We start from the raw sequence: 13,957 nt of genomic DNA, 5'->3' as shown, positions 1-13,957 counted from the left end.
ATTCTACTAAATGTAGAATATAGCAGAAACCATACACAATGAAAGTACAACATGGTTTTTCACCTTTCTCTTCCCTGTGTTATTTTTCTGCTGTTTTCATGTCTTTTGATATAGCATGCAAGTTTCTTGTCTCTTTAACTTGCATGTTAAGTACTACCTGCACTCATGGGAGGACGCCATAATCTCTTCTCTCTAGAAATACCTCCTGTGTGACAAGATTATAGCCAAACTCCTGCAGTCGATGGAGTAAAGCTGGCTTATTTGCTCGAGGTCGGGCAACAAAACCGAAAAATTATATTCATATGAAGTTGCATTTCTCCTACTAAACCCTGATAAACTTAAGCTGGCTCTGAGAAGTTACATAGGATACATCTTCACTCCTCTGATTAAAGACAGAGGTTTCTCAACTTTGTTGTTCATGTATTTTGTGTTTCTTTTCCAGAGCCTGAGAGCAAGCGAGGATAGTAAGAGAGCAGACATTTCTCATCCCTATAAAATAGAATGGTAATAAAGTCCAGCAGAAGCAGAAGGCTTTGAAAAGTAGAGAACAAATGTGCCTAGATGTAATTAATCGCTATCCCCATGTTCCAGTGTTTCATAAACTGTAAACGAAGGGAGAGACAAACTCTGCAACAAGTCAGCAAGGGGACAAGTGGCAAGTGTTAGAACATACTGGAAAGACTGACAGCATGTAACATGAGATTAAAATTACAAGATGGTGCTTGTGATGAAGAAACAAATCCATGATTACACACAAGAATCTAGCAGCTAGCTGTTGTTCATTAAAGGAGAAAAGGTGTTTCAAATGAATACATACATCAGTTCAGAATCATACAAGCTCTGTCAGTTTTCCAAGTATCCAAAGCATTTGGGAAAATATTCTTGTGTTCATGGACATGAAAGGCCTGCAGAATATAAAGGAGTTTAAATTCATGCAGACAACAGTGGAGTCCTCACAGGATTGAGAATTATAGCTAAAGGGTCTTCATACTGGACTCCACACAGTAAAAGTATTCAACTTCTCTAAAAATACCCATAGGATAAATGCTTAGAGGAGCCAGACACAGAAAATATGACTTTGAAAATTTCCAGAATGGGATTCCCAGACAGGAGTAACAGCATTTGCCTCCTATTCCTGGTGCTAGATCTAGAGGTGATGAATGATGTCTGGAGAGAAAAATGTCTGGGCCGCCAGCACCCATGTGAACGCAAGGAGACATCCAGGCAGGACAGAGGCATTCGACTGTCTCACAGACATGCTACAAAAAACCATGAGTGATGTCTTGCACGTAGTCACGTTTATGACACTGATGTGCCTGCTCTAGACTCTAAATGTGTCTGGCAATTAAAATGTCTACTACAAGTAATGCTGGATATATTGAGACTCAACCTTGGTGAAGGTACACCTTGTAGATAGACCCTGGACCTGGGTTGCTACAATGAGTTGGCACTCTTCTCCCAGATATTTTTCAAAGCAGCTGGGTCCACATCACTAATTCCTGTGTGCCGTGGTGCTTCTTTTTTGAATGCCTACTGTTAAGGAGAGTAAAACACAGGAGGTGTTCCTGTGATGTAATAGTGGTGCTGTAGAAATAGTCAAAGTAAAGACAATGCCAGCTCTTGTTGTGTAGCTTGTCCGTCCTTTTGTTTCTAATCAAAATGGAAAGTGGGTTACTTTAAAGTACCTTACATGGCAGACTACTGCAGCAGCAGTTGGTTGTATCCATAGCATTTTAGATAGGCAAGTCTTGGTTTCATTTGGCAATTAATAGGAAGTGTCAGTGCTCATAGTCTGTAAAAAAACAAAGCATGTGCACAGCTTTGGTGGTATAGGGTAGAGAGGGGTGGAGAATTTAGGATTAGATCCTCCACCCCTTGCTACCCCCTTCAGTGAAGAACTGGGAAAAATGTCCTGCCTGTGCAATAGCTTTAAACTTACTGCTAATCTAGTGGCATAGGATTGTTAACTTCAACCTTTAAATATAAAAAAGAAAGGAGTTTTCTTTTGAATTCTAGGAGGATGGAATTTGCCATAAAAGTTTATGATCTCTTATTGAGAGTTTTTATCGGTGGAAATTTAGAAGAGCTGCAGTGTCCAGCAATGTGGGGCTGATTGTTCCCTTTCAGTGCAGGACATAATTCTTCCCATATGTTTCAAACTACAAGAGAGATTTGTGGTCTGATTACTTTCTTTTAATAGCTTTTACTAATGGACAGTGATTATACATGGCTGATAATGAACATTCTGGAAAACTGTAGCTGGTTATAAACTATTCTCCATTCTTAGTGAAAATCACAATGATTTATACAAATAAAGGCCACAGCATTTATTCCTTTCAAATATACAATTCAGATGAGTTTCAGTGCAAGGTATTGAGGAAGTAATTGCGGATTAGCAGCTGGCTAAGGTTTCCATAGATATTCCCTTGAGCTTGCTTATCTGTAATCCTGAACTGCCTAAATCTGGGGTGTTCTTTCTTCTGCTGTCTTCAGGATTTGTGCTTTATTTTGTTCTTCAGGGATTCTTGAAGAACACATTACTGGAGTTTGAATCTGCACAAATCACAGCTGTGCAAACCAAGGCAAGAGATGGGCTTAGTATACTTCCTAAAAATGTCTAAAAGATGCTGACCTAGTAGAGGGCCTTGGTCCTGCAGTCAGGTCTGTGTGAGTTCTGGTGCAGCTGCACTTGGACTAGCACACGTGGCAAACTCACCTGCCTGGAGCATGCTTATGTGGGGTTAAGCTTTTTAATACTTCTGCTTCAACAACTTTTTAAAAAACAAATGTGTTTGGTTTTATGGATATGCCAAACTCTATCCAGTGTGAGCTCTTTCAGAAGAGACCAGCTCAGACAGATTGGGTGCGATAATAGTTATGATCTAGTTTTTGAAGATGTGCCTGTTTTCTGCTGTCAATCCCTATGTTGTGGTTTAACCCCAGCCAGCAACTAAGCACCACACAGCCGCTCACTCACTTCCCCCTCCCACCCAGTAGGATGGGGGAGAGAATCAGGAAAAAAAGGTAAAACTCGTGGGTTGAGATAAGAGCAGTTTAACAGAACAGAAAGGAACAAACTAATAATAATAATAGTATTAATAATAATATTAATAATATTGATGATAATAATAAAAGAATTAGAATGTACAAAACAAGTGATGAACAGTGCAATTGCTCACCACTAGCTGACCGATGCCCAGTTAGTTCCTGAGCAGCAATCCTCACTCCCCAGCCCCACTCCCCCCAGTTTGTGTACTGGGCATGATATCACATGGTGTAGAATACCCCTTTGGCCAGTTTGGGTCAGCTGCCCTGGCTGTGTCCCCTCCCTTCTTGCTGGCTGGGCATGCGAAGCTGAAGAGTCCTTGACTTAGTCTAAACACTACTTAGCAACAACTGAAAACATCAGTATTATCAACATTCTTCTCCTACTGAATCTAAAACAACACTGTACCAGCTACTAGGAAAAAAATTAACTCTATCCCAGCTGAAACCAGGACACCCTAGTAATAACCTTCTGTGTTCTTCCACTTAAAAATCCAAATTGTGTATAGACTGGCTCTAAATCTTACTTTGGTGCTGAGGAGCACAGCTCTGCGGTACATGGTGGGGCTCATCTGCATTTGCCACACAATGCAGAGTGGAAGGCCACCTTGTGAAAGGAGATTCAGTAGCTTTATTACTGCTATAATCTTCTTCCCTATGTTCCTCCTTTGGTAATAAAAAATTGTTGCATTGTCTGCAGATGAGCTGGTTTTCACCAGGGGTTGAGGTAAGGGGGAGGTGGGGGGAAGGTGTTAAAATTCAGTCGTTAATCTTAATTTCTAATGTAAAGATTCAGTTTGAAATAGCAGGTGGCTAATATCCCTTATAGCCGAATGCAGGCAATGCTCATTTAGATGTCGTTTTAGCTGCTTCTCTGCTAATATGTTTCCCAGTTTTTCATAAAGCCAAAAAATTGTGATTTTTAATCCTCCGTGTTTTAATTTCTAATGTAGGTTGACAATTTAATCTCTTGAGGTAGAAGTTAAAGTAGTTGATGCTTCTCTCAAAAGGCCTCCTTCAGTCACATCTGTCTTGCTTTCTTGAAGTTGTCATATGGTCCTCATATTGATTGCAGAGGAGGGGGAAGAAGTATAATTATACCCAGGTGCATTTGGTTACACCACTTTTTTTCTGGAACAGATCTTGATTCAATAGTAAATTTAGCTATAAATGTTATTAAATATAGTACACGCTAAAGCTTAAATAAAATGGTATGTAGAAATAAGGCACAACTGGCATTTGTGGGAAGTAGCGGTATGCAGCTTTTGAAAATGAGATGACCCATTATATTTTTCAATAATTTGGCTTCAGGTAGTGTTCTAGAGGATTTAGTTTTTATTTCTCATTTTTACATTTAACATTCAGGATCTTATTTCCTCTGTGTTGATGTTTGTTTTAGCTGGTGTTGTTTTTAAAAATCTAGTTGATGTTTCCTTAAGCTCCTTTTTTGTTATTGTTAATTACCAGTCATAAGAGAATAGGGAACATCAAAGCCTTCTGTTCACTATCCACTTAAAACTGTGAATGTGTAGATGTACAACAGGCTTATGCTAATTTCATATTCTTTAAAGCATGAAAGCTCAATTATTTTCTTTCAAAGCTGTTCTTAAAACAAAGACATTTTCTGTTCTGACCTTCTGATGATTTTTGTATTGAATGTACAGCTGGGAAGTAGCTCAGGAGATGGCAAATGAAATTGTAAGAGGGAAGGATCTTTTATTGTTTTATCCTCAAAGCAGTGAAAACACAAATACACATACCACAAAACTATGCTGCCATGGCTACTACTACTAGCTTTGCATTAAGCTAAAGTAGTGCTAGGGGCTGTGTCATCTTACATGCTTAGGAAGGCTAACTTTTTTTTTTTTTTTTTTTGAGAAAATTAAATTGGGAGTCAGTGAACAGCAGGAAGGAAGGAAGTAGGGCAGATCCCAGTCCACCTGAGCACACAACAACTACATCCACTGCTACAAAACTTTTCAACCCTCACTTGTTCTGTTCGAGTGAACAATTGCTGTATTTTGCATAGTGTAGTGTTCCTCTGACTCTGGATGACCATGCTTGCACCAGGAGAAGGTTTGGTTTTGAGGCTATATAATTTCATTTACGTAAAGATCAGGAAAACAGCTTCAGGATGCATGACTATGTGTAGTCATAGTAGTTAACACTCCTGCCTCTCTCCAGTCCTCTCCTATATATGAGAGAACAGTTATTAGGTACAGTAGAAACTGCAACTGCATGTGTGCTACTGATAACACTTCCTTTTTGTTGGAAAGGAAGGAAAAACTCCTTGCATAGAGTTTTATGGGGGGAAAAAAGCGTGCTAATTTAGATATTTGAAATAGCGAATGCCTTGTAATTTCTAAGGACAGTTACTTGATGTTTAAAAGCTTTGTGCGAACAGAAAGCTTGATGAGATAATGACTTTCTACAATAACCTTTTGGAGTCAAAGTCATGGCTTTAATTATAACTTGGCTCACATGCGAATGACTTTACTGCCTTCTAGACTCTGACAAGTATTTGTCTGTGTTACCAGTCAGCTATCAGATTTGGCACAACTGACTGTGTTTGATCAGAGGCATTTGAGTAATACCAGAAATGTTTAGAGAAGAGGATTAAGGGACATTAGCAAGACCATGTGGGAAGTCCCTACTCTGCTTTACTGCAACGGTTTTGTTTTCATCATCTATTTTTTTTTCTAAATGGGGCAGGGGAGAAATCTGCCACTTTTGCCTTGGCTGACATTGATTAGCACCTCTCTGGAAGTCAAATGAGTAGACAGACTGCAGCAATCTTGACACTGCTTCACTGAGCTGAAAATTTTGGGTCTAAATTAAATTCCTGTTCTGTACAAAAGTGGATACATTTTGATTCACAAGAAAGGAGCTAGGAAAGGGGGGGGGAAAACTCCCCATAATTTCACCTTGCCCAAATCTCTTGGGAGGGTAATACTGAGAATGAAACAAGGGTAATGGGAGAGATCACTCCAGTGCCAGATCATATTTTGCTGAAGCAATCACATTGCATTCCTCAAAGGAATTGGTAACACTTTCTGGACATTCCCTTGGTTTGCCGTAGTGGAGCTTTGAAGGAATTGGGCATAGGTAGAAAAGAAAGCAGAAAGGTAAGTTGTGATGTAACCAGACTTGCACTTTTCACCTCAAATGTCATGAGTCTGTTTGAAAACTGGAGGGAAACCCCATAGCTCTCAGGCCTCACAGTAATCTTGCCTTGCCTAGTCTGTGCCTTGCTCCCACCCCCAAGTGAAGAAAATACATCTCTGACAATCTAGAGCAACAGGGCTCACGGTTAGCAATGATGCTGTGAGCTATTCATTTCTCTAGCCATGCCCTCATTTTGGAGCTGGTGCCATCTTCCATAGGAGGGGAGGACTGTTACGCCTGCAAAATTCATTTTCATCTTTTCAGTCTTCCGAGGGCTATTTCAGTCTGTTCTTCTCTAGTGCTAATGGTAAATTGGGTAAGATCTGGCCCTCACTGAGGTGTATGGATTGGTTTTGCCTTGTAAGGTTGACCTAGCTATGAAGAGAAAAGGGCAGGTGCTAGGCTTCTAGCAAGTTTAAGGTTCCTGGTTTTGTTGTTTTTTTAAAAAGAGAAATGCCTCACACGCTGGTTTTCCCCTATGCCCCACAGTATGAGAGAGACTGCGATGAACACAAGAGCAGGATGCACAGGGATTTGAGAGGATAGATTCCCGCTCACACAGTGGCCCTAAACTCAAAACCTTCTGGTATGCTAAGCTACATTGCAGTTGTAGTTGATGCAGGTTTTATATGAATATTTCTGGGTTATTGCTTAATCTACATAAGTATTCAAAAATAAAATTCTATTTTTCCTTTCCCTTTTTTTCTTCCCAAGCAAACATAACTAGGCATATAGGCCTAATCCTGCTATTTGAAGTCAGAGAAAGCAGAATTCAGGATTTGATAGTATAAGCACAGCTGATGAATCTGCATATGAATGCAGTTTTGTTTTGTGGTGGGTTTTTTTTCCCCCAGTCTGCTTTATATTACTTAATGATAATAAATGTTGCTTAAAGTCAGGAGCTTTTCTATTTCAATGTTAAAAGGAACTTCTCTGCTGATATTTTTGCGTTTATGAGGAAGTTGTATTTTACAGATGTGGCCATTGTAAATTCCAGCTGGTACCTATGAATATTTATTTTTCTACCCAACACATAATTGGTCTTCTATGTGCAGTAAATATGCATCTACATGTAAAGACATTCATTTTTTAGATTGCTCATGATGCACTGTGCAAGTTAAGTAGCTTCCAAGCTTGGTGAAAATGATTGTAGATGAAACAGCTTGCAGTCATTCATACAGCTTCCCCCCCAGCGTTCCCATTAACACTTGCTTCCTTTGTTTAATTGTTTTAAAATTAATTTTGATAGTGAAAACAATTATATAAAGGCCACTTGTTATAGAGAAAACAGTAATAAAGCACTACTTATAGAATTTTTACAGCAGGAATCAGAGTAGGTTAAAGTAGAACTATGAAAGATGCTTGTGTTTAACAATGCTGTTCAGTCACCACTGGAAATTTGTTATTTGGACTCCATGTGTAAAGTAACAAACTACGAAGTTCAGGTGCTCATCAAAAGGTCTTAGTAGCCATTTTAGTAATGGTCATTTTACAGCAGTCCTACTATTCCCCTCAGGTTCCCTTTCCAGCCTGAAGCTTAGAACTGTTGTGGTCTCTGTAAGGAGAGATGAAAGTAATTTGACTGCATTGTGTCTGCTCACTATGGAAGGGCATCTTACTAATCTTTAGATATGAGTACTTCTATATCAGGCTCCGTACTTTCATTATCTAAGGATGCTGTTAATTATACTACATCATGAAAGGCATGAACAGAAGTGCCAAGTGTGGGATTATAAGAACCCCAGTGAAAAGTAATTGTGATTTTCTACAGGTTTGGTTGAAGTTCCTGTTTAAAAGAGTGTGTATGCAAGCAACTGCAAAACTATCACTCTGCTAATATCAGCCGGACACAAGGGATTCATGTTTTGTAGGTGGAAACAGGATTGCTAAAGATTGATGTATTTCATTGCAGATGTGACGAATATGTCACACAGCTGGATGAAATGCAGCGGCAGCTTGCAGCAGCTGAGGATGAGAAGAAGACTCTGAACTCCTTGCTTCGGATGGCTATCCAGCAGAAACTGGCACTGACCCAGCGCCTGGAACATTTGGAGCTAGACCATGAGCAGTCCAAAAGGGTGCGCACAAAATCTGCTTCCAAAGCCAAGAGCAGTAACCCTAGTGTAAGTCATATTCGGTCCTGCGGAGACAGGTCTGAAGGATCTGTCCTTAACAACCAGGTTTTTTGTAGTGAGAAGTATAAAATCTATTGTGACTAGGACAGGTGTGTAGAAAAATCATATTATGCATCTTATTTTATGCTGTAACTGTCAGCGTAAATCCCCACTATCTAATGTCGCAGTGAGTTGACTTGTACTAGTATGTTGTCAAACCAAGTAATACAAATTGTATTATGGTGGTCTTAACTGTAACTAATTCATAAGTATGGGGATGCTATTAACAAGTTAATAGTGGAAAGGAATTAGCTTTTTCCACAATTAACATGTATGGGTTTTGCTGTTAATGGTAAGTGTTAAAAGAGTACACCTGATATAGGACATCTGGTGCTAATTGTAGTTTGTATAGTGCAAATGTGATCCTTTCTCCAGGGTTGCAGCATACTTCAATACATGCTTTCACAGGCAGGAACAAACAGAAAAGCTTCCTTGTTGTTGTGGCTTAAGAAGTGGTGAAAAGCAAATGTTAAAATTAGAGGTATGTCTTGAAAATGCAGAGCATTTTGAAACTGGAACCAAACTTAATTTGCCTATTGTGGCAGATATTAAGAACTTGCTGTCATATCACCACTGACCAAAGTCCTAAGGCTTTTACAGGCTATAAAACCTAGAAAAAAACTTGGTAGGGTACACTATTTACACTCTGCTTCCCTCTCTTCAGAGGGTTAACCAGAAGAAACTTGCACATTTCTATTAAAATTATGCAATATTTACTCCATCTGATGTAAAACTTAAATTTTTAAGAATTGGGATCCTACCTGGTAGACAGTTCCACTTTAAGAAGTTATGCTGTGGAAAAGTGTCATGTCCTGAAAGGATCTTTGTGGTCTCATGTTGCTCCTTGCAAGCATAACACTTTGGAAAGAATCTGTTTTATATATTACTGTAGCCACACAACGTATATGTGTCGAATTAATGTGACTATGGTCTAGTATTGTCAGTCACAAAACAGTTTTTCTCAGCTTTCAGTATTAACCTAAATAGTATAGTATTTCAGAGCTCTGATCATTTTTTTAAATACACAAAAGATATTGCATTCCTTATGCAAGCACATGTTTCACAGGGCTCTACATTATAGGCACAGGAAACTGAACCAGATCATCCTGCTAATAATTATTTATGAAGTAGCTTAGTATACATATTAATCTTTAAAAACAAATAAACCTTTGTCTGCTATTGAACTTTTAAGGGGCCTTTTTAGCCACTTAATTACAGTATGTTTGATAATATAAAAGTGTACTTCATAATTGGTGCCTACGTAAGAGAAAAAGATTGAAAATGTTGCTTCTAAAATTGTGGAAAATTTGTGGAGCACAACAAGGCACACTTTTTTCTTTAAACCAGAGTTTTAAAGTGCCTAGCCTCAAATTTTATTTTAATGTAAAGCCCTGTTCATTTTGTACTCCTTCAAATGATTTTGTATGCCTATAGTATTACTAAAAGCAATGCGAGACTGCACAGTTGTCTGCTTGATAGTGATGTTTTATAAAGCCATTCTAATATTCCTGGTGTGGTACTGCCTCATCTCACTACCATTTCTTATAGATGATCAGCAGCTTGCTTCCTGTGCATTGCCGCTCTGCCTATAAGTAGTCAGGAGATATCACAGTACTAATATAAGGTAATAAGGAGCACAGCTTGTTTTCCCAGTGAGGGGAAACCACATGGGACTTTGGCTTCCCAGATATTATAGCGGGGGCGGGGGGGGAAAGACAGACTTCTAAATTCATACAGTGAGACTTTAAACAAATGAAATTGTAGAAACCTTGCTACAAAGCTGGGAAACATCAGAATGCCACAATCCAGTGCCAGAATTGCATTTACTAATATTGAGAGGAGGAAAAAAACCCCAAGTGATTTAAGTCTAGTATGTTGCTCAAACATCACTGCTTGAGAAGTTTAAACAAATAGCAATTCTGGCTTTAGAAATTAGGCCCTGTGCATCTATTATTACTTTTTTTAGAAAACACTGAATTCTCCTGAATTTGAGCTTTAATATTGCTAAATAGCAGGTTTGATATTTTAGAAGCGAGACATCTTTTAACAATTTTCAATCCTGCTTGTCTCTTCTTTGCTGCACAATCTTCCAAAAGGCCTTTATTCTTCTCATTCCTGCATTAAGTATAATTTATAAATACTTCGTAAAAGCAGGCATTTGAGTGCTAACTTTCTCTGCTCCAATAGAAACAGTTACAATTTTGCTACTATGGTAGGGAGCTTTAATACAGTATTCACTGCTTCCATGTCTCTAATGGCAGTGTTTTTGCAAAATACTGATGGCAAAAAGGTAAATTGGAGAAACTAATTGAATGCATTGTTAGGTTTTTTTCAGATTAATTGGAACATTCTGTAAAGATTTCAATGTTACCAGACAGTGACTATTACTATCAGTCTCGGCTCACGCTTTCAGTTCCAAGTATGCACAATTTTGCTATTAGCCCAGTAGTCTTAGTAGTCATTTCCATCTTCATTCATTTCTGTGAATCTTTAAAAAACAAAAAAGCCAACCCGACTGCTATTTGAGCTTGTCAAGGTTATGGCTTAAGTTCTTGTAGCACCTGTTATAAAAAGAAATGAGGAATGGTGGTAAGGTGACTTGATCCTGCTGTTTGTATTTTTAGATAATATTTAAGATTGAGTCTTGTAATTCTTGATTAACAATTTCTTGAAACGTACATTTGCTGTAAGTCTTTCATATCACTTTCAATGGGTTGGGATAAAGCATGGAAAATTCCTTAAGCCGTCACCTACCTCTGCAAGCAGGCTCTTCTTCTGAATGATACTCTCTGCATTGGCCTGCATGATTTACTGACCCGCATGTTTCTGGAGAACCTAAAGCTTCACTGAAAATGTTTCTTGCACATTGATTGCCATTAACTTGTGCTTGAACAGCAAAGCTTTACTCAGTACTTGTAAGAAACCTTCTTTCTGCAAAGCTATTGCTTCCAGGCTAGCCCCATAAAGCATTGTTTCATCGGCTTGGGAAGCATGTCTGAGCTAAAATGGCTGCTTCTGTCCCAGTAAGCTAACAGACACCCTCAACCAACTAACCTGCTTTTGCAGCACGTTGTTTTAAGTTTTCAGTTCTTTAATGGAGAAATAAGCACTGGTTTTTTGCGGGTTTTTTTTTTCCTAATGCTATTTTATTTTTCCATTTTTCAGCTGTAGAGTAGTCCCTGGAGAAGGCCTTTCCAACAGTGCAACAGCATTTCTTAACCTCTTTCATTATGGTTAAAAGTGGTAGCCCATTGCACAAAGAATGGAAACCACTGACCTGATCCTAACTTTTGAAAACACCTTTTCCTATATACTACCTGAAACTTTCCTTTTATGTCTGAAGCTATAAAACAAACAAGCTTTACCTGTAAGTGCTGCTGCAGTAAGAAAACTTACAAGTGCTGAAGAAACCTACTTCAAATGTAACGATCACCATATTAGTTTATGATCTACTAGAAATGTTCGGTTGGGGGAATTTCTTATCTCATTGCAGATGCTCATTTTTTATCTGATTGTTAAACCTGTGCACTTTTGATATTTTGATATTTTTCTTTAGCTTCTTTAATTCCTTATGTAGAAGAGTTTATATAAATGCAGTGGTTTGTGCTCATAGTCTCTCTCCAATTCGGGCTTGTGATTTTTGAATTCTACATCAGCATGTGGCAGAGATTTTGGGGGGGCTCTAGATTGTGATTAGAAAAGAGTTTCAAGAAAAAAAACCAGGAGCTCTGCTAAAACTGTGTGCTGTGCTTCAGCAGCTTTTTTATTATTATAAAATGTTAAGCTTTATATGTTTAAATTACTGATTTTTTTTTTTCTTAACTGCCATGTTCATTAAGAAATCCAGGGTATTCAAATTCTGGGGTTTTTTTCATATTGTATTATTATTCTTAGGAATAGTTCAATGTAACAAGAAGAAAACTTGACTTTGCTCTGGTTAAAACAGTAATAGGCACTTGAAAAATATTAAATAAGTAGTATTACCTATAAATTCCAGATTTCCTGGGTTTTAGGAAGTTGAAGTATTATTGATTAACAGAATTTTATACAACTATACCAGTTAAATTCCAAATTGGAATTGTTTTGTTACTTTTTCATTTTATTGTGCCAAATTATGGTACATTTAGAAAGAAAAATTCTAAAGTTGTCAATGATAGGGTGTTATATATCAGCGCCTTTCTGTCATTAATTATTGCCAGTAGTGCCTTTAATCATTTTAAGGGAGACTCTTAGAGTAGCTTAGTCTAAGTCCTGTAACTTAGAAGAAATGGAATGGCTGTTTTGGAATTTATTAAAGACATGGAGCAATAAGTGCAAAGTGAACTCCCCTTTCGCACATTTTTAATGGGTAGTCTTACTATAGAGATTATATATTCAAGGAATTGTAAAAAATTCTGTTAGTCAATGATATTTCATGATGCAAATCCTTGCAAATTCAGGGGTATAGAGAAAAAAACCACAAACCTAAACAAACCCGAATACACTTTGGGAACCAAATGGACTCATGGTGAACAAATGCGCAAGATGTATTAACACATTTGTGGTAACAGTACAGAGAACATATAAGGAATATTGATGTTATATTAGCTTTGTATGGTGGTGGGTGCAGTTAACCATAGTATTGTTTGCAAATGTGAACAACAAAACATTGATATCTTCTCTTGCATGTTGTATCTAATCATTGTAATTTCAGGAAACAGAAATGGAGAAGTGCATCAACAAGCTGTACCTATTTCTCTACTGTTTGTTGAGGCTCACATGAATGATTAAATTGGTACTTGTTGGGGGGGAGCCTTCCCACTCCTCAAAAAAAGTACAAATTGAAATAATATTGACAGTGGGGAAAAGATTTCTGTTTGCTGGAAAAAAGCATTATTATTCCTAGATGTGGGGACTTTTATTTCCATCTTCTGTTACCGTATTGATTCATAAGAAATATTGTTGCATTTAAAATAACTACATTTGTATGTGGGTATTTATTTGAAATGATGTCGAAGTACTGTATTATGTTTCATGTGCATTACCTTTTAGTGGTGGATTGGTCTCCATTTAACGTCATATGCATGTATTCTTGCCAAGTAATCTTTACACAGATCTGAAAAAAAAAAGTAAAGAGAAAATGTGGAAACTTCTTAAAAGTATAACTGCGTGTTAATTGGATAACCTTAGGAGGTATAGAGGGCAAAACCTTACTTCCAAATTAATAAAAAAGTGTTTAATGTAGGAAAGCAATCTGCCTGCATAAAGGTAGTCACATTGGCAGTATCAATAAAAGAGAAAAGGAATTGCGTTTTCTGCTTGTTGTTTTTCTGTTTTAAGAAAGTGCCATTTTAATTAGTCTTCCTAAGCTATTTTCATTGTGGGGCTAAATAAATAATAATTTTTATCTGAGAGAAACTGGAAACTTACAACTAAGTTTGCTGCAGAACTAGAAAATGAATCATTTGTGCTCATATTTGGGGAGCACCATCCTGTGTGCTGTTTCATGAGATTTTCCTGGATTAGTTTTGGCCTTGATCAGACTGGTTTAATCTGTTTCACCGAAGAGCCATGCAAACACTTGTACTAGTACA

At 37.8% G+C, this 13,957-nt stretch overlaps 1 protein-coding gene across 5 annotated transcripts in view; it reads left to right on the top strand.

The window, feature by feature from the left end:
* Positions 1-13,670, top strand: part of BICD2 (BICD cargo adaptor 2) — a 105,190-nt gene extending 91,520 nt beyond the window's left edge. Inside the window, exons 7-9 of one of the 5 annotated variants that reach the window (XM_069769901.1) lie at positions 8,123-8,288; positions 9,933-10,008; positions 11,550-13,670. In XM_069769901.1, coding sequence (XP_069626002.1) covers positions 8,123-8,288; positions 9,933-9,980 — 214 coding nt within the window. In that variant the 3' untranslated portion in view covers positions 9,981-10,008; positions 11,550-13,670. The other 4 variants (XM_069769899.1, XM_069769902.1, XM_069769900.1 and 1 more) reach the window with 4 other exon arrangements.
* The last annotated feature ends 287 nt before the right edge of the window (positions 13,671-13,957 follow it).

This window comes from Haliaeetus albicilla, chromosome 24 (assembly GCF_947461875.1).
Source record: "Haliaeetus albicilla chromosome 24, bHalAlb1.1, whole genome shotgun sequence".
Classification (NCBI taxonomy): Eukaryota; Metazoa; Chordata; class Aves; order Accipitriformes; family Accipitridae; genus Haliaeetus; species Haliaeetus albicilla.
This window is presented reverse-complemented; position numbering and strand designations above follow the sequence as displayed.